Source organism: Hyperolius riggenbachi, chromosome 9, assembly GCF_040937935.1.
Source record: "Hyperolius riggenbachi isolate aHypRig1 chromosome 9, aHypRig1.pri, whole genome shotgun sequence".
Lineage (NCBI taxonomy): Eukaryota > Metazoa > Chordata > Amphibia > Anura > Hyperoliidae > Hyperolius > Hyperolius riggenbachi.
The window spans coordinates 119426510-119451751 of record NC_090654.1 but is presented as its reverse complement, the minus strand read 5'-3'; the positions used below and the strand labels follow the sequence as shown (position 1 = coordinate 119451751).

Sequence of the window (25242 nt, the reverse complement as noted above, 5' to 3'; positions counted from 1 at the left end):
GGGATATATATATATATATATATATATATATATATATATATATATATATATATATATATTATATATATATATATATATATATATATATATATATATATATATATATATATATATATATATATAGTGATGCAGTTTCAAATTGGGTTAAAGTCAAGTTTGTTCAAAATCCCAGTCTTTCCCTCCAAACTGAATAACAGAATTGTTTGTGGAAACCTCATAGTCATTATTGGGGCTTTTTCCAGGTTATGCAGTCATGTAATGGCCATCATCTTAGTGCCTTCAGCACCTTCCATAACTCAGTTTTTAATGTTACAGGATTATATCGACCTAAAAGGAGCTAGGTTTATTGGAAGAGATCAGCAGTGTAACTTGGGTATCTGTACGCTGATCAAACATAACATTGATTCATACAATAAGAACACACTTTTAAAAGGGGATACATGGCAGTGACTGCAAGCCAGATAACTAGATATTAAGGTGTTGGGGAGGTTGTGGGCCCTGTGGCCCTCTTAGTCTAATAGCAATCAGTGAGTGACGGCTGGGGTGGGAGGGATGGAGGGGCGCACTTTGGTGTCTCAGCCTTGGGTGCTGGAGGACCTTGTCCCTGCTCTGGATAAGCAAATAAAATGTGTGGGTTTAACTTATAGTTTGCACTGTTTATTGTAAAGCTATAATGGATGTAAATGGAGAAATAGTGGGTTTTTTTCAATTTTTAACCTTAAATTCCCTTTAAAATGCATAGAATATAAGGTAATTACTAAACAAAATGTCCCCACCCTAAAAGCCTAATTTGTCTTGAAAAAAACAATATATAGATCCTTTAGGTGTGATATATAGTAATACAATTATTGGCGAATGAATGGGAGCAGCGCTGATTTGTGAAAAATGCTCTCTCCCTGAAGTGGTTAATATATGCCTTCATCAAAATGACAGCTAGACATGTGAAATACAGTATCTGTGATCAGAAGGATCTAATTAAACCCAATTTGCATTCCATAAACTCTTAGCTTTACATAGCATGTGGTAAAAAGCTATTGTTAACTACCCTTTAAAACCACATATGTGAGCTCAGACTTGTAGTGATGTCCAGTGGCCATATTAAATACCATCATGTCATTTTATGAGATCCTAACTCTATAGGTGAGCCTTTACAGTAAACAAAGATTTTGACTAGCCAGCTTATTCACAGCAAAGCAACTGACTGGCCAGGATGCCAGCTAGAAAATATGTAACAAGTTTATCATTTGCTCCATACATTTATTAATAATATTAATATGCCAAAAAGGTACCATGGTGTTTTCTCTAAACCCCGAGATCTAGACTTCAGCACAGAATATCCAAATATAAGGAGCTTATTGTATTGTGAGAGGTCACTAATGTGGCTGGGGCATTTATAGGTTGATCAAATGAAATGATGATACATACAGTATAATAAGAACAGACTTTATTACATTTACTTAAATGTTTCATGTACGTACTGAAAAAACCCAACTAAAAAACACCCAAATTGAACAGCTGGCCAGTCAGTGGCTTATCTGTAAATTATGCAGCCAATCAGAGACTTGTTTTTCCCTTATGCTGGATACACACGGTTCGTTCCCGCACTCGATACCCGTTGATGCGCCGCTCGATTCCCGTCGATTCGTTTATTTCCAACATGTCCGATTCACGGTTCAATGGATCGTTAGGTCGATTTGCCATACTTTACATGGAAATCGACCTAAAAATCATCGAAATGCGCTCGGAAATGTTCGGGAATAATCGATTCGTCGGGAATCGAGTGGCGCATTCGATGCGGGAACGAACCGTGTGTATTCAGCATTAGAATTGCCTCCACTAAGATTAGAGGTGATCATCATGGGCCCACAGATGATTATTTCTCCTAGGAGGATTCCTACTGCAAAAGAATAATGAAGCACATGATTCATTTTTGATCAGGTGATCCACGTCATGTGCTTTTCTTGAATTCTCCAGCAGGATAATCTTTGAATGGCACCTTCGATCCTGATGCATTGAATGGTGGGAGGGGAGATTTATGAGTCAGGTTGCACAGTGATAGAGTACTTGCCTTGCTCTGCTCCACATTTAGCATCCAGATGCTGTGCAACAGTTTTCAAGTCTTCAACAGTAAATGTGGCCATTTGACTGTCACTGATAATGGTAACCACTGCCTTGTAAAGCTACATACCTGAATTCTCATTTGATTGTTCATATGTCGGATCTGTGCTGGCTGCGTCACTGCTTTGTGCTTTCTTCTCTGCAGTGGAAAATGCCTGGTTCTTTTTATTTTTTATCAAGATTTTTCCTAACATTTCATTAGGGCTTGGAACTGGACATCCTGGCTTCAGCTAAGGAAAAAGAAAATAAAAAAAAATCAAACTTCCAAAAACAATCATTCTTTACATGTCCCAGTAAAAGCAGAAGCTATATCAGCAATTGGTTTGTGCAATGATCCGCTCAGCTGGCTGTACGGGCAGACAGCTGTTTGACCACTCCTTAAGTCTGAGGGCTGCAGGTCTCTGGAAAAGAGACCTGTCTTTTCTTTGCAAGTTTCTGACCTGCTCTGCTGCTGAGGAATTTGCATATATTTGTTATGCAGATTACCTAGCTGCCTCCTTTGAAGGCTGGCAGTATAAAAGCCGTGTTCTCTCAGAATCCTTTGCTGGTCATCCTTCATGGTTTGTTTCTGATTAACTCTCTGGGAGTATCAGCCCTGTTTGTTTGCTAAAGTTTATCTTAGAGTTATTCTTGGGGCTGCACTAGGCAGCTCCTCTAGTGCAGTCAGGTTGCCTTATCTGTTTTGTCTGTGTTGCCTCACTGCTGCGATTGTCCTGTCGTCAGGAAATCGTTCTGTCTGTCTGGGGGTGCTAACCAGAGCAGCGGTTGCTACTGGTAGCCCCTTCTGTTCATCTGTTTGGATCACACTAGTCTCTAGCGGTAGCGGCTGGGGATCCTTCTGATCTGTATTCTTGGAGTGTAAGATGGAGCAGCGGTTGCTACTGGCTACCTCATCTGTCTGTCTTGTTTGGATCGCACTAGCCTCTAGCGGTAGCGGCTGTGGATCCTTCTGATCTGTATTCTTGGAGTGTAAGCTGGAGCAGCGGTTGCAACTGGCTACCTCATCTGTCTGTCTTGTTTGGATCACACTAGCCTCTAGCGGTAGCGGCTGTGGATCCTTCTGATCTATGCTCCTGGAGTGTAAGCTGGAGCAGCGGTTGCTACTGGCTACCTCATCTGTCTGTCTTGTTTGGATCGCACTAGCCTCTAGCGGTAGCAGCTGTGGATCCTTCTGATCAGTGTTCCTGGAGTTTAAGCTGGAGCAGCGGTTGCTACTGGCTACCTGATCTGTCTGTCTTGTCTGTTTGTGCTCATTTGTGTTACTTGTGGCTAGTTAGGGTGGCGTGCTTGTCTCTGTTGCGCTTTTCGTGCGGAGACCGCGCCGTAAACGCATTTGCTGTTGCGAATGAGTGCGGTGTTCGCGTTTAGCTAGCGTTTGTTATTTTCGTTATCTTCTCATTGTTGTTTGCTGTGCCTTTGCTACTCTCGTGCTCTGTCTTGCTCAGTCTTGTGTCACTTCTGGCGATCGCCTCTCTCACGATTGCGTTCATACTTTGTTTCTGCTGATGTGTGTTCACCGACGCTGGGTGGCAACTAGTTTGGTGGACACACATTTATTCTGTCTCTATGCTCTCTCTCTCTTAGAGGGCTATCGTGCCCTACTTTGCTTTATCTGTACAATTCCCATCTGACATCTGTGGCCGTGCAGAGGCTGTGCTCGTCTGCACTCCACAGCTCCATCTGCTGGTGGGAATTGCCCTCTACTGGTGCATTGCACCTAACCTGGGTTATCCCAATTACACGTTTGTGGAGGATTTCCATAGTGTCGGCGCGCGTTCCGTGCGCTGACCACGGAAATAAAAACCCGCAAACGTTACAGTTTGTCTGACTTTTCCACAACTACAGCTATATGTTGACTTCTGAATGTTCCCACATTAGTCTAAGTATCTCTTTAGTTAAAGGGAACCTCAAGTGACACCTGACACAATGTGATAAGATAAACATACAGTCCCAAACAATTTTTAACATTACTTATGCCAATAACATAACATGCATTGGGAAAATAATGCAACTTGTGTTACCTAGGTAACACACTAACTGCTAGTGAAACATGCATTACAATACTTGCGTGGCATGCATTACACCAGAAACACAAGCATTACCTAGGTAATTAGGGCTGTGCTATTTGTGTATTGTACACTACCTAACTGGCGTAAGTAACGTAAAAATTGACATCCGCTGCCTGCACATTGCAATTTTAATATTGCATACTGAATATGCCCCTTTGTCTTCAGTTATACTGTAGTGCAACTCTCGCTGATAATAAATTACAGGCCATAAAAATTAAAGTGTACCTGAGATGGGAGGATATAAAAAATGTGTTTATGCCTGGGGCTTCCTCCAGCCCCCTCTGGCCTGATCACTACCTTACAGCCGTCCTACACTGCCTGCAGCCTCCGCAACTGGTCCGGTAAGTTGTCCACTCAAAGCCAGTCGGCCTAGGTGCAGTCCGCTCCTCTGACGCGTTCCCATGACCAGGATTGTTCTGCACCTACGCAGTACTACTGCACAGGCACGGAGTGCACCTGTTCATGGGAGCGCAATGGTGGTGCACACGCAGCCGGGCTGTGCCTGTGCAGAATGCCCTGGACCGGAGAACTTTCCAGGGCAATGTGCAGAGGCTGCAAGCAGCGGTGGATGGTGGTGAGGGAGCGATGAGGCCAGAGGGGGCTGGAGCAAGCCCCTGGTATGCATACATTTTTTAATATCCCCAGTCTCAGGTTTACTTTAACCCTTTCAGCACCGTTTGTCTAACCCCCTTAAGAACCAGACAATTTTGCATTTGGGGGTGGCGTGTTTGGGGGGGTCAGGCAGCCGGATCCCGGGTGTGGCTTGCTGGGCATGTTGTCCCCCCCTGTTGCCAGATGACCTCACTGTAGCCAGCAGCCTTTACTCACCTCCCAGGCTCCAGCAATGAGCCGCTGTGGAACCCTCCACTCTGGGCGGCATTCCCGCTCGTATTGCTGCTCAGTTCCAGAGTGGAAAGGAGCGCCGATTGCCAGGGGAATGGCAGGAAGGTGAGTGGACCCTCTTCTTTCCCCCCTACCGCCGCAGCTCTTACTGGTGATCACTACGATCCACTGGCGATCGTAGTTATCACGTGATCAGAAGCCATACGCAATGGCTTCTGATCACTGAGGGGAAATGTCAGCTGTCATATGACAGCTTAATCTCCCCTCTCGGGTGCAAATGATCGCATGCTTGTTAAAAAAAAAAAAGACATTCAAAAAAATACATAAATAGTTACCTTAGGGACTCAACTTTTGTAATATGTATGTCATGGTGGTAGATTTCTGTTATTTTTGCAAATAAGGGATTGTAATTAGTGATATAGTGTACACAAGCCACAAAACCAGAAAAAAAATACACCCTTATTTCCAAATACAATATTGTTGCCATACATTATACTAGGGACATAATTTTAAACGTTGTAATAGCTGGGACGAATAGGCAAATAAATGTGTTGGTTTTATCCACAGTAGTAAGTTTTATTTTAAAACTATAATGGCTGAAAACTGAGAAATAATTATTTTTTCTTATTCCAGTTAAAATGCATATAAAATAAATTAATTCTTAGCAAAAAGTACCACCCCAAGGAAAGCATAATTGGTGGTCAGAAAAAAAAGACTTAGATCATTTCATGTGTGCTAAGTAGTGATAAAGTTATTGGCGAATGAATGGGAGGAGCGCTAAAATGTGAAAATTGCTCTGGTCCATAAGGAGAACACCACATGTAGTGGTGAAGTGGTCAAAGAACGTTTAATCCATTTACTCTTACACTACAAGAAGAGAAGACTAATAGAAAGACTATTTTTTTGCACAGTACACTGGTGAAACAATAGGGGATCCGGGCCCCCCCTGGGGCCCACTCAGGGCCGTTTTGGAGGGAAAAAGGGGTCGCAACATGAGAGGAAAGCGTGGTCGGACATTGGTAGGGAGGGGAGACACCTCAGGCTCTCCTCTCAGCACTCCCCTCCTGCAGTGGCATAGCAATAGGGGGTGCAGAGGTTGCGGACGCATAGGGGCCCTTGGGCCGGAGGGGCCCCAAGAGGCCTTCCTTTAACAGCAGTATTAGCGCTCTATTTGTACTGTGCTGGTAATAATCACTTCTATAGATGCTCTGAATAGTAGTGATCATCAACAAACTGTTCCCCCCTTCACCTTCTTGCACCCTTGATGCTGTAACTGTCCTTAGCAGGTTTTTATGCACCGTATCAACTGTTATGTATAGATTGCTTGGGGGGCCCCAATGTAAAACTCGCACCGGGGACCATAGCTACACCACTGCCCTCCGGCAATTATCAGTGGCACCGGGTGGTGGCAGGATCACATACCTCCCTGCGTTCCCCCGCCGAAGCTTTCTCTAAGTGTCTGATGCTACTTCCTGTTTAAACAGGAAGCAGCATGAAGCACTTACAGATGGACCTCTGCGGTGGATGGAGGTATATGTCCTGTCGCCACCTGCCCGCTGCCACTGATAATTGCAGGAGGGGAGCGCTGAGAGGAGAGCATGAGGTGAGGGAGAGGGGCACTGTCCCCCCTCCCCACCAATGTGCGGCCACGCTTTCCTCTCACGGCTCCTGCCCTCTAAAACAGCCCTGAGTGGGCCCAGTGATTTTTTTTTTGCAGGGGGTCCGGGGATTTCTAGTTACGCCCCTGCGTGCTATTACTTATTAAGCAATGTAATGTACTTACAGGGTACTTTTCCAGTACATCAGTCAGTAACATGTCTCCAAATATTGTTCTGCAGTACTCGGCCATTTTTGCCTGTTGCTTTGCACTATAATAGAATTGAATAATAGTGTCATTTCACAGTGTCAAAATAAATACACAAAATAAAATATATAAACAAAACAACAACTTAAAAGACATCCGAGGTGACAAGTGACATTATGAGATAGACATGTGTAAGTACAGTGCCAAGTGCACAAATAACTATGCTGTGTTCCTTTTTCTCTTTCTATGCCTGAAAGAGTTACAAATCAGGTATGCAAGTGACAGTTTCTTTCTGGGTTTGGGACCGGGTCGGACTATAGCATAACCCTTACTAATAAGAAATTTCAGGCATAAAACTGTTTTATGGCAGAAAATGGCTTCAGAGAGCAAGAAAGAGATAAAATGGGTCAATAGATTTTAGCTCTGGCATGCTTCAATGAATGTGTCATTGAGAAGAGGCCATGAAACAGTAAATACTTAAAGGTAACTTAAAAACAAAAATCCACTTACCTGGGGCTTCCTCCAGCCCGTGGCAGCCATCCTGTGCCCCCCTCCCCCCCGCAGCTCCGGTGGCTCCCGGTCTCCTCCGGTGCAGATGCCGACCTCGCCAGTAGTTCTGCGCCTGCGGGGTACAGATCGGATGACGTCAACGGGACCACGTGAGCCGCACGCTGGAGCACAGAAGAAGCAGACCTGGCGAGGTCGGGATCTGCACCAGAGGAGACTGGGAGCCACCGGAGCTGTGGGGAGGGCACAGGATGACTGCCAGGGGCTGGAGGAAGCCCCAGGAAAGTGGATTTTTGTTTTTAAGTTACCTTGGACATATCCTTTAAAAGGTAGATTTAAATATAAAATAAAACTGTGGGATTTAATTCAACTGTGGGATAAAATCATTTTATGCCCTCACAAGCCCCGGATAAACTAGAGGGAAAAACCCTGAAAAGCTTAAACCAGCTCAGTCAATGAAAATAATCCTTCCTGTCTCCACATGGACTAACTGCTTGGATTAATATTCTCCCATTTAATATTAGCAACATACTGCATATAGTTCTCTATACTTTGTTCTTTTAGTAAAACATCTAGTCCCTTTCAATCTCAGATCACTGAAGGTCAATCACTGAAGGTCTTCAGGGGAAGTAAGACATTCTGGATACCAAGAATTGTATTCGTTTCTATAGCCTTTTTGGCCTGACCAGTCTAGAATTTAAATTCAAAGCGAAATACATGAAAGCACTGACATCAGTCCAGATGCCACACTGTGCAAAGCCTGATACACACGCTAGATGAATCTTGGCAAAGAAGCTTGTGTGTTAACAGCACCTCTGGTACATCACAGAGAGATCTGGGGTGCTGGATTGTCATTGATCCCCTACTCATCCTGCCCACTCAAATCCACTCCATCATGCACAATCTGATGTTATTCCAGTACAAGCACGGTTAATATGTTTGTGCTGTTTTATCTGTGTGTTTGCATCTTGTGCGTCTACAATTTACTGCATTGTTCTATGACCTGCAGTGGATTTACAAGAACTCTTTCGGTAAAAAGTGGAACGTGGCCCAGGGTTTTACTTATCTCAGCATGATTAGCAACATAAAGAACAACAAATGTGATAGATTTCACCATTTGTCGTTTTGTGCAATTCAAACATTATTTGATTTCACTTGAGCCATGGGATCTATTATAGGACTTCCCAACCCTGTCCTCAAGTACCACCAGCAGTGCATGTTTTGCAGAAAACCACAAACAGGTGGAGTAATTAGTATCTCTACAGAGCTGAATAACTACCTCTGTAGATTTCCACAACACTGGTGGTACTTGAGGACAGTGTTTGGAAGCCCTGATCTATACACTTGTTGACTGGCTGGCCATTACCCCATTTTGCATATACTTTACTTGAGTACATTTTGTTTGATGATTGCTATTCAGTTACCTACATAAACTCAGCACTTGTCTAAGAAATAGTTCATCCATGCCAGCAGGAGGGTTTGACTGCGTGCCATGTTCTGCAATTCTATTCTGTGGATGTACAGTATACCTTTACTAAAATAGAAATGCTACACTTACGAGTCCACATGGTTCTCAAAAGAAAGGAACACTGGATAAGGAGACGTCTTGAATGCTGATTCTGCAATGGCTTCAATAACATCCTGAAACAAATGACTCACGTTTTATTCTGAAGGTGAATTGATTACATTTGAGTACAAAGCAAGCACAATACACTCCTGATTGGTAATTTATATTGTGGACAGCTCCAATCACTAGCATTGCAATGATCTGCTACCTTCAGGTCCAGGTAGCTAGGCATCATATAGGGATTGGTTTTCAAAGCATGGTCCTACACATGTAATTCTAACGGAAGGTAGATCTGGCTTAAAAATCTAAAGTATGGGTGAAATGGGATTACCAAAACTCCACTTTTTCAGCTTTTGCCATTGTTTTGGTGCACTTCCCCTGTCATTCAACAATTTTCAGCCAATCCCCTATCATCTTACTGATGTCTAACCCTAACCTCCCCAGCTCCCGTTAACTCCTTCCTGATGCCTAATCATAATCTCCCTCCCAATATTAACACTTTCCTGATGCATTCCCTACTTAATGTTAGCCTCTTCCTGCCCTCTAACCCTGGTTGTTGCTGTTCAGTCGCTATTCAGTTAAGTCTGACTCTTTGTGACCCTATGGACCACAATACATTATGCGGAGGGGCATGACTGCCTCTCGAAGCTTGTCCAATTTCATGTTTGTTGCTTCAATGACACTATGTAGCAGTCTTATTCTCTGCTGTCCCCTCCTCCTTGTGCCCTTGATCTTTCCTAGCATCAAGGCCATCTCTAATAAGTCCTGCCTTCTCATTATGTGTCCTAAGTATTTCAGCTTCAGCATTGCTTCTTCCGATGAGCAATCTAACTCTAACCTTCCTCTTATTACTCCCCTCCAGGAGAAAATGTTCCTAATTTTCTGTCCAGTGTTTAAATCTTCTCCTTGGAGGCATAGATTGCAATGAAGACATTTTGGGCAGATTGAAGGATTAGAACATCTGACAGTGTTTCCCTGCTGTCATTCACTTTCTTCTGTAGTGATTTCATAGAGCAAAATTGAAGCCAAAGGTGTAACAGGGACAGGAGGAGAGGGGTGGAGGTACAGTAAACAGCAACAAACTGATGATAAAACTTGACCTTCTCCACTCTATGTAATATTCAAAAGAAAGCTGTGGCATGAGTTGGTGTCTCTATCCAGATTAGACCAAAGAATTACATATTACACGTGATTGATAAGTATATTCTAGAACAAAAACATGAGATGTGACATTTTTATTTCCCTAATTTTTTTCTTAAAGGACTCCCAAGGTTAAATAGTAATGCCATCTTTACTTACCTGTGGATTTTTCCAGCCCCTAGAAATCTTCTGGGTCTCTCGCCGCAGGTCCGGTACTCCTCCGTGTCCTGCTGGCTGCCTAAAAAGCGATGGGTTGGTGCCACCCACGTGCATGAGCAGAAGCGACGAGCCTCCAATGGGTCGGCGGGCTTTGTGGGGGCGGCCAGTGGGATACCAGGGAGCACCGTAGATGTGGTGAGAGACCCAGAAGACTTCTAGGGGCTGGAAGAAGCCCCTGGTAAGTAAAGTTGGCATTACTATTTCACCTTGGGAGTCCTTTAAGAGGAAACCTAGAGAGGTGCCATTCTCCGTTAGATAGCTGGTCATTGATTTATAGCAGGTAGGCAGCATTCATCCCTCCTGATACTCGCTGGCTACATGCTAGTTCCAGTTCAATGAATCTGCTCAGAGCAAGAAAAGTATCTGTTCTCTTATGTCATGTCTATCTGAAGTATAAGGTAATGTCTCACCTTAAAGAGAATCTCAGTAGTCATGGTAAAACCATGGGTGATAATGGGCTCTTCATCAGGAGGCTTTCCCTTCCAGCAGTCCAGTTCTACACATCGGCAGCCTGAGAGCAGCACCTGTCTGTACATTTCAGGGGATGAAACCCCAGAAAACTGACCAGCTGTGGGGTTTGAACAACATATAAATGTAAGTTCAGTGCAGTACAAAGTAGTTTTATAAAATATACAGGAAGCTTCAAGATTTAGCTGCACAGTCCTAAGAGTTTTAGATACGACCCAACGTATCAACTTTTAAAGCTGTCAATAAAACTGCAAAACGGTCCACAGGTATGAATGCAGTGAAGTCTATGTTGATATCTGTATGTTTTAAAGAAGTGGCCATGAGCCACCAAGCTAGAAAGAAGGGCAATATTAACAAAGGAAAGCAGTGCAGAATTGATTATAAAAGTTATAAGGGTATACCTGTGAGGTAAGTGTTATGTGAGGAGTTAATAAAGTAGTGATTGAATGGATGGCTCATGTCCTGGTAGACTTGCAGTTTGTCCATTGAGACAATGCTGTTCTCATGACCACACAAGAACCAGACCATACCTTCTGGAGACAGCTGCCCTGCAGGAGAATAACAGTTAGTGAGGAACATAACAAATAACACATAAAAATACCTATCTAAGCATAATCATAAGTCCCTAGCATGGGAATCTGCATAGAACTTTCCAGGGGGGTACTAAATTATTTTCTAACTTACAAAAATAGTAGGTGCATAATGCTGTTCTGGTAATTTACTTCAACTCACCTTTTTTCAAACTGAGATCATAGCAGGGTCTGATGTAATAAAATAAACTTTTTTTCAAAACAAGAATAACATTGTATTTAATTATTTTATATTTTTTGGTGCCTCCTTACCTAGTTAAAGATGTTTACAGGACCACCACAACATATTGTGAACATATTCCTTTTTGCATGGTGAAACCCATAACACAATTAAACTGGCCCCATTTTATGTAATGACAATGGATAGGCATTGACCAGGGCTGGATTTACCATAAGGCACTATAGGCACGTGCCTACATGCGCCTGATGATGGAAAGGCAGCTCACTCCCCTCCCCGAGTTCCTCCCTCATTCCCTATGCAGAGTCCTGATCAGAGTGTCAATGAGAGGTTTCTCACCCTGCTCTCTGCATTCCAGTGACAAGATCTCCCTTTAGTCAGGGGCACCTCTAGCTACTTAATACGGAGGTTCCTCTATCTACCTAATACTTGAGGTCACCTCTAGCTACTTAATATTGAGGGAACCTCTGGCTACCTAATATTAAGGGGCACCTGTTGCTACCTATGACGGCAAGGGAAGTAAGGGAAAGGGTTAGCTGAGCCAGCCAGCACACTTGCGGTGCAGTTCAGTGGGGGTTTGTAAGTTCATGGAGGGTGAAGTCTAGGGAGCCAGGACATCTGTGCCTATAGGCTCCTGTGAGGTAAATTCGGGCCTGGCATTGACCATGAATTCCTAATGTCCCCCCAGGGCCGGCACTACCATAGAGGCAAAGGGGGCATTTGCCCCGGGGCCCCGAGCTCTGCTGAGGCCCCTGCAGCGCCGACCCTGCTCCAATCTGCCTGCTCCCCGGGGCTCTGCAGCTATAATGGCAGCCATAATTAACTATAAGTATGGGTGGGTGAGCGGGAAAGCAGCGGCTGTACTCTGAGACACGCTGTCTCCCTTTCACTCTATGACCCGGCGTGTGTTTACAAATGACGCGCCAGGTCATAGAGTGGGAGGGAGACAGCGCGTCTCAGAGTACAGCCACTGCCCGTCCGCTCACCCGCTGGGACTAATAGGTATTTATGGCTGCTTGCAGGGCCCCGGGGAGCAGAGGGGTAATAGCCGGGGGGGGGAAGCTTTGTGCTGGGGGGCCCCAACGCTATAGTTTGCCCCAGGGCCACAGGGCCCCTTAAACCGGCCCTGTGTCCCCCCATACTGAATAGTGGATTACATAAGTGACTATGGCTTGGTTGTATTAAGTGCAATCCTCAGTATGGGTTGGATTAGACTATGACAAGGGTTGATGAAAAGGTAGAACATCAGAGGTTGTGATACTTGAGGCCAGCATGGGTTTATGAAAATAATCTTGACTTGGGGCTGAACACAACTGGAGTTTAATTAGCTCCAAACCTTGTATACATGCTAGTTGATTCTCATCTGAGGTGGCCGGTCAGGGCCACCTCTTTTGAGAATCTAGCATCTGTACAATGGTCCCTGATCCCTCTTGATGCATCAGTGAGAGATCAGACTGGTAGATCATCTCAGCTAAGTTCAGGCCAAGGGCATTGTTGTCCCACTCACCTAATCCACTCTGTGTAACTCTGCCATACATTGTGCCATTGGTCTTCCACCACTCTCCATAGCAACAGGTTGCATTGCTAGACTACACTTGCAATGCATCTGTTCAGAACTGAACCCAGAACTTTTATCCGAAAAATAGTCCTCATATATGTGTATGAAACTTAAGCCAAACCTCTTTATGGTCCAGAATGGCGCAGGACAGGATTGTCACCTAATAGCAGAACTTTTTTAAACCAATCAGTGCAGGACTGCAGCGTCATACTGTCCATTGATCTCCAGCTCCACAAAGCCCTAGTAAATTAGAGGTCATGTATATGTTAGTAATATTTCCATATAAAAAACTGCATGAATCTCACCTCTCTGCTTGTTGATAGCGCTAGGTTCATATTTCTCTATAAGAATTTGTACTTGTTCGTGCTTAGCGGGAGGAAACAGCAATTCATTTAATCTTGAATCTCTTTGTTTCTGGTTTATGAACTTGGTCAGGTGATCTTTTGTCATATAAGGTTTTGCTTTTGAGTGGCTGAAATGCACAAAAAAGTAATGTAAATAGAACTAAAGTTTCCCAATATACTATTACTGTAAACACACACCTCTTATTCAGTGTAAAAAGAAATGAATATCTTTTACTTGCAGTAAAAGACTTTTTCAATAAGTCCATAAGTTTCATTTGACTGCCTGGACACTGAACTGGAAAAATAGGTGTAATTCAATAGCTTTTTGTACTTTTTAAGTTATCAGCTGTAAAAGTTTTAAACACTCTCTCCCCCAAGTTATGGTGGCCACTAATGATCCAATCTTTTTCATCCAATCTTACCAAATTTATGTAGTATAAGGGTAAATGGAGTGGATATACTGAATGGATACTTCAGGCAGTTACCTTATATTACATAGAAATTGTAAGATTGGATGAAAAAGATTGGATCATTAGTGGCCACCTTTAGCTTGCCAACTTGTCTATCCCAATGAGTCTGGAGATAATGGGAGCAATCTTTTATTTGCATTACCGCTGCCAGTACAAGAATATCATCTTTAAACTCCAAAGGATTGCTTTATCACAAAAAAGATAATCGAGTTGAATTATTGATTTCCACTAATTCTTGAAATGTATACATTTCAGCTGAAGTGATTATTTTCCTGTTCAAGGGAAGTAGAGTTTTATTCCACAGAAGGCACAGAGAACAACAGGATTTGATAGGCATGCAGGGTAATGGCATACCACATATGGTAATAACACAAATAGTCCAAAGATTGAACAAAAATTACTTTGTTTCATATTTTTCTTAAAGCATACCTTTAGAATCCTCCAGAGGCTTCCACCTTTCCTTCACCGGCCCATTCCAGTGCTGGGACGCTAACATTTGTTGACTGTTTATTGATGGTTGACAGCTCACGCATGCACACTACCACCCATCTGCTCTGGTGGAAAACAATTGAGCCTGATCGGTTCCGTGCTAATGAGCATGTGCAAGCCGCCTGCGTCTGGGTAGTAGCATGCACTTGATCAGGTGCGGCTTTTTATGCCGAAGCCCGAGCAGGTCTCTGCTTCTTCACAGGCACAGCCTGCTCTTTAATGACTTGGTGGAGTAGGATGGAGGAGCACATAAGGATCCAGAGGCTTCCACCTTCCGAGGTAAGTATCTAATTTTTCTCCCCCTGAGATGCACAGATGTACTTTAAAGTGAAGCAAAACCTTAAGTGTGAGCTTGTTTGCTTGTATAATTTACAAGCCTTGGGATATTTTATTAAATATGTTTATATTGCTCCACAACTGGGCAGAGAGAAATTGCTGTAGCTAGGCCTTATGGATGTTAATCTATGTTTTGTGCGCTCACTCTATGCAGTGTAAACAATCACTATCCCAATGTGACAGGAATTAATACAAACATAAAAATATAAAACTCAAACAAATGAATAATAAACGTCCTTTGTACAGTCCAAAGACTTAATTATGTGTCCACGGATCGCCGCACCAATCATCAAGCATAAGATGTATATGACAGTTCTCCTTTAAGATGCTGCGCTCACATGTACTTGCAATCTTCTTATAGTTGTGTCACTCAAAAACAAACAGAAATGAAACCATAGCGTAATACTGTATTATAACAGTGCCGCATCCCTCAACACCCAGTGTAAGAAATAGTAATGATGATAGCTGCTTGTGTGTCCACCGCAAACCACCAGGTTATGCAGGTCCTCACCATGTGTTATCGCCGCCAACCACAGACAGCAATAATAGCACTTCCACACCTTTAGCTCTTATGTATGTCTCCCAAGTGCATCACAGATGGCCCCACTATAAGTCGCTGTCTTATAATTTGGGCAGCTAAGCAGAAGGTGAGAGGCCACGTATGCTTGTGGTGGGGCCATCTGTGATGCACTTGGGAGACATACATAAGAGCTAAAGGTGTAAAAGTGCTATTATTGCTGTCTGTGGTTGGCGGCGATAACACATGGTGAGGACCTGCATAACCTGGTGGTTTGCGGTGGACACACAAGCAGCTATCATCATTACTATTTCTTACACTGGGTGTTGAGGGATGTGGCACTGTTATAATACAGTATTACACTATGGTTTTATTTCTGTTTGTTTTTGAGTGACACAACTATAAGAAGATTGCAAGTACATGTGAGCGCAGCATCTTAAAGGAGAAAGGCCTTATGGATGGCACATGGCAAAGGGCTCAGATGAGGCATGTGCTCTCGGTAAAGAGTGTCAACAGCAGATGAGGCCTGTGTTCATAGGCCTGGGTGTGCCACATATCAGCTTGAGGAAAGAGGTGGAATAAGACTGAAAAGCATGGGAGTGAAGGCAACCACATTATGAGATCAAATGCCACAGCCAGTGTGATGCCAGAATTAGGTGAGATGAACACCACCTGCTTGTTGGTGCTGCTGGTGGAACTTGGACAACAAAACCAAGGACCTGCACCTGGCTATGTTACTTTAATTATTTGAGTTTATTCCCATTTTAACTGACAGATTCACAGTTAATTTTAACAGGGTAATGTAGAAATATCTTCCCCTAGGGAACTTTGAGTACAGGATTTCTTTCCCCACAGGTAACACTGGCTGTGGTTGCCAAGTGGCTTTTGTTTGGTCTACTTTAAACTGATGGAGTTTATGATCTGATGGTGGATGCTTCAGAAAAAAACTCACTATGAGGTGAAGATTTCATCTATCTCTGGCCGAGGGCAAAGCTGCATAAGAAATGTTCTGTAGACTGATTCTGGAAAGTCCTCTGGGTTGATGGCATCATTCTGAAAATACATAATAATCAGATGAAAATAATAATTTCATAGTTATAAAGCTACTCAGTGTACAATAATTATGGGCATAAAAGATCCATAGATATTCACTATTGATGTCATCAGACCTCTACACCACAGGTGTCAAACTCCGGTCCTCCAGGCAGGGGCATAATTAGAAATATCTGGGCTCCCCTGCAAAACTAAACTTTGAATGTCACCCTCCCCCGCCCCTCTCGCTTTTTGCACAGGTAAACTGAGAACCAATGTTATTTAACTGACTAGAGCAGATTTGAATGTGTTTTCCCCATGTAGATAAAAACTGACAGCAGTGAAGCACTGCAGGCATTTTCTATATCAATTACATTGGATTCTGTGATAAAACATGCATGTTTTCACACATACAGACACACATGGTGTGAAGAAATTGCTTACAGAAAACCGACAGACGAGTGTTAGGAAACCTGCAATTCCCTGTCCTACCTGTGGATGGCATTTTGGACTTGAACTGTCATGTACATCCACTACTCACCACCAGATGTCCTCAGCAGGACTTTCTCTGCAATTCTGCAGTCAGCTGCAGTGAGCCTATTTGAAGACTCCACCCTGCTACAGACATTGCCTGAGCTTCAGTTCTAATAGGCCTCTGCTTGCTGCTAGCTGCCTGAACTCCTGGTCCCATTGCCTGTTTGTGATTTCCCGGTCTCACCTCTTGCCTTATTATTTACCTGTCTCTGGATTCTGATTGTGTACTGCATTGCTTTCCTGGTTTGTGATTTTGTGCTTTGTCTTGACTTGCCCTTCGTAACACTGTTGCAAAGGATGGTGGATTCCTACATTTATTTGCTTTATTTAGGGATATGAAAAGCAAGGGAGGCAATAAATGAATGGATGTTGAGGTTTCAGCAGGGGACAACTATAATATATCACCATAGTGCATGGTCTTTTAGGGAAGCATGACCAGAGTGGTCCAAAGCCTTGCAATGAGTTGGCATAACAATTACTTTGGTACTATATCCCCACTAAGCCAATTACTAACTTAATGAGTTCTACACGGACAAAGGAGTAATATTTAGGATGTAAGCAAACTAAAGTTTAGTAAAAGGTCTTTTTGGTCCCTTCTAGCAGCTTATAATATCCTAGTGATTCTGGGGCACCATCACCTACCTGGCTACTCATCAGGATGTATCAGATGGTTGGGTCCTACACACGCAAAAAACTCTAAAATATAAATATACTATAGAACCCTTTATGAAAGAAAAAAAAGAAAGAAAAGAAAATAGCTGTATGCTAATTCTAGAGTTACATATTTGTAATAGATTGACATTATTTGTGAGATTGCAGCTTCAAGGTGAGTTACAACCTGTATTGCAAAACAGAATATGAAACATGATTTTTAAAAACATTTTTAAAAGGAGCAGAAGGTTTTGGCTGGGTTCACAATGCCTTTCAGCCTATCGGAGCGGAACTGATCGACAGACATGTGAATGGAGCAATATAATCTGTTCACATCAGTCCGTATGTAACAGATCGGTTTGTTCCATTCTGACCAGTGGAATGCAAGGTGGTGTTGGAGGCAATAATTCCGGATATGAATTGCAGATGAAGCTGATGCCGATGGAATTGATGGAAACCTGTCAGAATGGACAGCATCTGTTCTCACTAGGCTGGTCGCCACATACGTTTCGCTAATTTACTCACCTGTCTTCTATTACCTTGGGTCTACCACCGCTGCTGGCACCCTGCTCGGTCCACTGTGGGGGATAATCACTGGTATACAGATCAGGCCCCTCACTGGATTGCAACAGATAATGGAAACCCTCTCTCCCCAGGGAAGGTTCTCATTGGCCTGTTGCAATCCAATGGGGAGATTCATATGCTTCTACCAGGGCTCTGAATTGTATAACGGCGCTTCTCCCCACAGTGGACAGGGCAGTGGTGTGAGCAGTGGCACCGTTGGCAGGTGAACCAGACAAATGGCAGCAGCAGCAGTAGACCAGATGCGCAGAAAGTAACGTGACAACGCTTGAAGACATGCGAAGCATATGAGATGGAACACAGCGGATCCTGAGCAGATACACTGTAAGTGCACTATTGTGCATCCGGTACAGTGTAAAGCCAGCCTTATTTGTTTTCTGTTGCAGAAACCTCTTCAGTCAGAGTAAATTCCACATTCCTTTGCTCTAGCAGATTATTGACTTGAATGGTATATTATATTTTCAGCTAGATGATAATTTTGGAAAGCACAAACTGTCTTATACTAATGTGTCTGCCCTTTAGTTCCTCACATGTACCTATTTTAGATCAGTTTGTGCCAGAAACAGCATCTTATTCTTAGTGTAAATAAAGCATCTGCAGGGATGCAGCATATTACTAGCCCTGACATGCATTCATAATAGACTTTATGTATATTTACATAAGTATCAAGGCCTGCAGAATCTGTATTTGTAGGGAGGAATACCTTTAAATAAACCCTGAGATCTGATAATATTCTAGAGAAAACAGTCAATTTTGGTTACAATTTAATTCTAAAAAGTTTGACATTTGAAAGGGAAAAGTTTTAAAGTGGACCCGAACTTTTGAGCAGCACACAATGAAAAGACTTTATTCCACATGTAAGTGCTGATGAAATTCACTTTTCTGTGTCCTGGGTAGCGATGGCCCGTAAAAAGTTTGCTGGTGGACAGTTCCTGCAGAACATGGGCTGTTCGCCGTTTGCATTTAACGCAAATTGTTTTGTAAAAATATTGCGTTTGCATTTTTTTTACATTAAAGTCACTGGCTGCTGACTTAAGTAGTCATTAGTCCCTGTACATGTTAGAAACACCAAATTAGCAGGGTATGTTAAGCAGAACATTAGGAACAAGAGGGATTTTTTTTTCAAATAGACCTTATAGTTTTTGAGAAAATCGATTTTAAAGTTCTTGTTCTCAGTGTGGAAAATGTTTTAACGGCCGCCAACTAGCGGTTAATAGCAAAGACCCCGGACATACTAGAAACAACAAATTTGCAGGGTATGTTAAAAAGTAACTTCAGCCTAAACAAACATACTGTCATTAAGTTAGTTATGTTAATTAATTAAAATAGATAGGTAATATAATCTCTTACCCACACTGTTTTAAAAGAACAGGCAAATGTTTGTGATCTCATGGGGACAGCCATCTTTTTAGTTGAAAGGAGGTGACAGAGAGCATGAGACACAGTTTCAACTGTCCTGTGTCCTGATCACTCCTCCCAGCTGCTAGGCAACCAGAACAACATCAGAAATCCCTTCATGCTTTGCACAGCATAAGGGCTAAAATGCCTGGACAGTTTTCTTTGATGGGGTGGAGCTTAGCTTTTGTGCAGCTAAAAATTAGGCTTGGGCAAGAAAAACAAAGTTCTGATGCTGTGAAACTGTTAAAGAAACACCTAGCCTTTTCAGTGCTGCGGAGTCGATTTTTAGTATGGAAGTTCACTTTAAGGAGGATAGTGGGAACAGGAGGAAAACATTTTTTCAAAAAGACCTTATAGTTTGAGAAAATTGATGTTAAAATTGGAGGAAAAAAAGTATCAAAGTTACTGTGGTAAAATGACAGACAATGTATTAACATGTATATAGACGTATTTATTTTATTTATATAAGTTCAGAGTGTGGGAAATATTAAAAAAAACGTGGAGTTTCTCCTCCCGAGCCTCTTTAACTCCTTGTCTCCCATGCAGGCTGGGATAGCCAGAATGCTGAGCTCCTGCTGCGTGGGGCTTGGCACCTTGAGCTATACCAGCCTGCATGGTCCATGGAATGGGGGGGGAGGTCTGGAGGAGAGGGGTGGCCAAGCCATGGGTTGGACAAGGGGCCCCTCCCCACCTCTGGTGCCCCAGGAGGAGGTGGGGGTGATGACGCCTTGGGGGGTTCATGGTGGCATCTGGGGGTCCCCTTTAAGATGTCCCCTGATGCTGTTCACACTGTGCAAGTGAATAAACCTACAGCTGGAACTATCCTGTGCTGGTCATTTTTACTGTTGGAACCGAAAATTGGCATTTTCGCTCATCACTAGTGTGTGATTTATTTTGATCTCAAAACTTACTGATATAAAATTACTCAAAAAAGCTCAAGCACCCCTGAATTCTACAAAGTTACCCCCTGGGGTACACTCACCATGTGTTGAGAACCTAGGCTCTATATAACTAAATTGGATTGTTGATAAGGCTCTATGGGACAGTCCAAGCCCTATCCCATAGAGCCATATCAATCCAGGACCAGAAAGTCAGAAACAGCTGTATGCATGTGAGATGGGTTTGGCTCTGTAACATATATCGGCTACAAGTTCACTATACACCTGCAGTTCTGGATGTGCAGCCTTGCTTTAGGGGCATAAATAGATGATTTGCATATTCATAAGTGATGCATCACGGGAAACCAAAGCTGCCCAATTAAAGCTGAATTATCACAAATACTGTTTTACAATTACAATTCTGTTATAAGAAGGCAAAATTGCATTTAGCATTTATTTGTATTTTAATAGAGGGCTTTTTGGACTGTTTTCGCCCTTTATACTTTCCTAGTGGATTTGGGTCACCCTGAGTTATCTGGGTATTACTAAAAACACTGTGTACTCTAGGCCAAGCAAGGTAATTGCATGAAACTGAGGGCTGAAATGATGAGGTAAGGCTTTGCAGTTGTTCTGCTAAAGGCTGTGTTCTCAACTCAATATACTGCAATGCTGATCCACTGACTGTAATACATTTGGAGTTACACACCTGAATGTAAGTATGGGGACTTGGCTTGTGAATGGAGCTTAGTCAAAGTGTTTTGCTAACCTCAGAGTTACTTTTAATACTGTATAATTACTGAATTGACATGGACATTATATTAAGTTTATGTACATGCAAGCGTGGGTACAGTGATAAAGAAAACAGACATGACAGGAGACTTACTTTCCCTTTAGGTAGATGACAACCTTGCAATGCATTTTCCACTCTCTTCCTGTCTGCAGGAAACATCTGGAAAACACTATTCACAAGGGAGAGAAGAAAAATGATTTGAAGACAGTTATCTACAGTATATACCACCCTTACTACTAGAGAGCTGGCTAATTGAATGCAGCAAGTAGAAATATTCCTTCCCATCTCCCATGTGTAAAAACCTGACTCTTCCTGTATGTGCAAATCACACTGAGGTGATCTATAAAAAGACAAAAGGAAAGTGTCTGCATTGCCTGAATCAACCAGTTAGGCCCTCTCTAGAAAACCTAATCATGGAATTCAGAAATCCCTCTGGCAAGCATGGAGCTGGCAGCAGAGTAGGCTGTCTCCGGTTCCTTCTTTTGCCTCTCTGTGGCCTGTACTGCACCTCAGAACATTTGCATAATTATGAGACTTTGTTGTAGATGTGGTGCTGTCCAATAAGAGTTAATCTCTTTTTAATGGAGGGGATGGGAGAAAGCAGTTACAAAAGAAACTTTCTGCTGCCTTCTCCCAGTTCCTGACTGCTTCATATGTGGGGGATGATGGCATAGGGAGAGGATGTGGGCAGCTTTGTCTCCTGTAAAAGGGCACGGCCATCTCAACAGCAACGTTAGCTCTTTATCCCTTATTCCACTGTCATAACAGGAGGCCTCCAAGTTTTGTGTATCCATCTCCCTTCCCCTTTCCATAAGAAATAATATACTGCTTAGATGAGTCTGCCATGTATACCTGTACAGAGATCGCTGGCCATGCTACAGTATATAACAAAATGACTACAAACAGTTATTTTAGGTGTGATTGGACTGAAAGTAGTTCACATAATAAATACATTATTTCACCTGGCCTTTTAGCTGTCCCCCTTGACTTAAATTACAGGATTTTTATTCTATTGTGCATTCCCGTATCTTAAAGTGGATCCGAGATAAACTTTTACTCATTGCATAATTGTGTTCCTTTCATATAGTTTATAGGGCATTCCTCAAGCCAAATACTTTTTTTGTTTTGTTTTAATACTCTACTTCCCTATAAACTAAACAAGCCTCGCCCACAGCTCCTTTTGTGCCTTGGCACTGTAGCAAGGGCTTATGGGAGCTCAGTCTGGGCTGGAGGAGGAGGAGGTTACTAGCCACTGATCTCAGAGGCAGAGGGGAGAAGGAGAGGGGACTGAATTTACACACAGGCATGCTGATAGTATCTCCAGCCCTCAGCCTGTGACAAACAGAACATGGTTGCCCTCATTGTATCACAGGAATAAATAATCATAAACTTTTGAAGCTGTTTGCAGCTAGATTTGTTGTGTAAACTATCTAAACTTTAGATAAGATATATAGACACGTTACTTGTTATAGTTAGTTTTTCATCTCGGATCCACTTTAAGCCCCTTAAATAGCTGCATTTAAAGAGGAGCTGTTAGGTATAAGGTCTCAGAAAAAATAAACACATATATCAGTAGCTAAAGATTGGCTGTACTTACATTACATATGCATTTCACTGTCCACGTTTGTACTTCACATAATTTTTATATAGTATATGCAGAGATTGATGCTCCTGACAGCTCATGGCAGGTTCCATGTTTTTCTGTCAAATGTGTCGTCATGTCCTGCCTGCTTCCTGATCACAGAAAAGCTCGTACTGAATAACACAGTGTGCAGTGAATATTAATGAGCCATGTGGCTAGGAACAATAGCTGACTCCTGCAGTGTACTCGGCCCAGAGATTTATCAGTGCTACGCGCTGGACTGATTACAAGCTGCTGTAACGTCTCATTAGCAGCCGAGGGGAGGGCCCCAGAATGCTTTGCAGTATAGTATGCGGCTTGCGTCCTCTTAGGTCTAACAGCTTTTCTGATAAGCACACATCAAAGGTAACTGAGATTTTTATCTTCACTAATGGCTTTTTGGCTTCCTTCTAAACTGTTTAACACAGGAGAATAGAGGTTTAAATTAGCTTCTGCAGCCTGACAGTTACTCTTTAAACATGAAATCAGTAAAGGTGTGTATTCTTGCTCATATTATAGTGGTAACATGATCACAGCTCTATTCCAGTCTGTCCACCATCACATACTGCAATCCCGTGACATTAGGAGGAGTGCTGTGTTTTGCACAAATGATAGTGCTCTAAGGGAGTATGAATGTCTGAACTACCAGTGGGCCACTCCCTTCCTGGTGGTCCTAGAACACAAGACAACAGTGTCTCCTCAAGTTAACAGCAATAGTAGAGTTTCACCTTAAGTAAGGTTTATAAGGTAGTATCTATCCAGTTGCTGCATGTTACTTACTTGCGCACAGGAATCTTTCCCTCTGAATTTAGCTGGAGCGTGAGCCTTATATGTCTACACAAAGGAACACAAAGAGGAAAACACACAGTAGCATCAGCAATGGGAAGCACATAACAGATCTTTTTATGATAGATACGAATGCTCAGGGTCACACAGTGTCACATGGAGACAAACACCTGTGTAGGTATACAATCCCACAGGCACTTTGAGCCCGCCAGGAGAAAAGCGCAATATAAATGTTCTGTGTCAGCTAATAAGCATATCCAGGAGGGAGGGGCTGGAGGAGAAAGCTGGCTGGCAATTAGCACATGCCGACCACAAGAGGGAAGTACACTTCACCAGACAAAAGATATAAAAATAACAGCATCTGAAAAGTAAAATACACGTATTTCTTCATTTTTATTACCGTATTAATATGTATCATGTCTTATGTAACTGATATCAAACTAAGTTTTTTCATTATGGTCTTCTTTAAGTGCTCAGTTAAAGAGGAACTGTAGTGAAAATGACATAATGAATACAATTGTGTACAATATTCATTTATAGATTATTTAGTCAGTGTTTGCCTATTGTAACATATTTCCTGTCTTTGATTTGTATCCTGAAATGTATCACTGTTGGTGACATCTTTAGTTCTGCCAGGTGATCTGTACGGTGATCTCTATGCATAGAGAGAGATTTAGGGCTTGATTCACAAAGCGGTGCTAACTGTTAGCACGCCTGTGAAAACCCCCTTAGCACGTTTAAACGAGCTTTTCGCGCGCAAAACTTTATGAGCGTAAAACTTTACACGCGCACTGCACAGAGCGCAGGGCGCTCCGTGCGAAGTGCCCATTAAAGCCTATGGGACTTAGCGCGCGCATAGGACTTTGTGCGCGCAAAACTTTGCGCGCGGTACTTAGCGCGCGATCTGATTGAGAAAACCGGTGCTAACCTACTTAGCACCCTGGTTAGCGCGCCTAAAGACTTTAGACGTGCTAAGTAGGTTAGCACCACATAGTGAATCAAGCCCTTTGTGTGTTTGGCAGTTGGAAAAAGCTGTTATTTCCCACAAGTCAACAAGGTTTGTACACAGCAAACTGTCAGGATTATGGTCATTACATCACTCTGTGGAGGAGGTTTCACCAAAATATCAGCCACCCAGTGCCCCCTGATGATCTATTTGAGAAAAGGGAAAGATTTCTTGTGGGAAAGGGAGTATCAGCTACTGATTGGGATGAAGTTCAATCTTGGGTTAAAGTTCCTCTTAGGGCTCTTTCACATTAGGGCAGATTTTCTGCGTTTAAACGCAAAGGGTAAAGTTTGCGTTACCCAAGGTGAAATGAAAGTCCATAGACTTTCATTTTAGCTTTCACATATAACGCAGCCTTTTTGTGCGTTGCGTTACACTGCACCCAGGCGCAGTTTTTCGGCCGACGCTAGCTTTATGCGTTACAATGTTAGTCAATGTAAAACGCACACTATGCGCGTTTTTAATCCGTTAACGCAGGCAATCAGTCCCAGAATGCAACAGAGGAACAATGTAGAAAGTTGAAAACTAAAAGAAAAAAGAATTACCTGCGTTTTTCTATGTGCAGTAACGCATTGAAAACGGATTAAAAACGCACACTCACTGCAGTGCAACGCATATCAAAACGCATTAAAACGCATACAACAAAACGTATGCTTTGAGCGTTCTCCAACGCAAGCTCTGATGTGAAAGAGCCCTTAAAGGCCTCTTTCATACAGGAAGCTGAACTGCATGCTAGTTAGGGAGTTC

The 25242-nt window shown here is 42.7% G+C and overlaps 1 protein-coding gene across 2 annotated transcripts in view; it reads right to left on the bottom strand.

Annotated features, from left to right (window-relative positions):
• Positions 1-25242, bottom strand: part of PLCB2 (phospholipase C beta 2) — a 377710-nt gene that overhangs the window by 163547 nt on the left and 188921 nt on the right. For both annotated transcript variants that reach the window (XM_068253400.1, XM_068253401.1), the window contains exons 6-14: positions 23484-23537; positions 21176-21251; positions 16170-16270; positions 13367-13533; positions 11137-11283; positions 10678-10835; positions 8900-8982; positions 6814-6898; positions 2189-2348 (exon numbers count right to left, since the gene is read on the bottom strand). In XM_068253400.1, the coding sequence (XP_068109501.1) occupies positions 2189-2348; positions 6814-6898; positions 8900-8982; positions 10678-10835; positions 11137-11283; positions 13367-13533; positions 16170-16270; positions 21176-21251; positions 23484-23537 (1031 nt within the window). The remainder of the gene's footprint in view (positions 1-2188; positions 2349-6813; positions 6899-8899; positions 8983-10677; positions 10836-11136; positions 11284-13366; positions 13534-16169; positions 16271-21175; positions 21252-23483; positions 23538-25242) is intronic.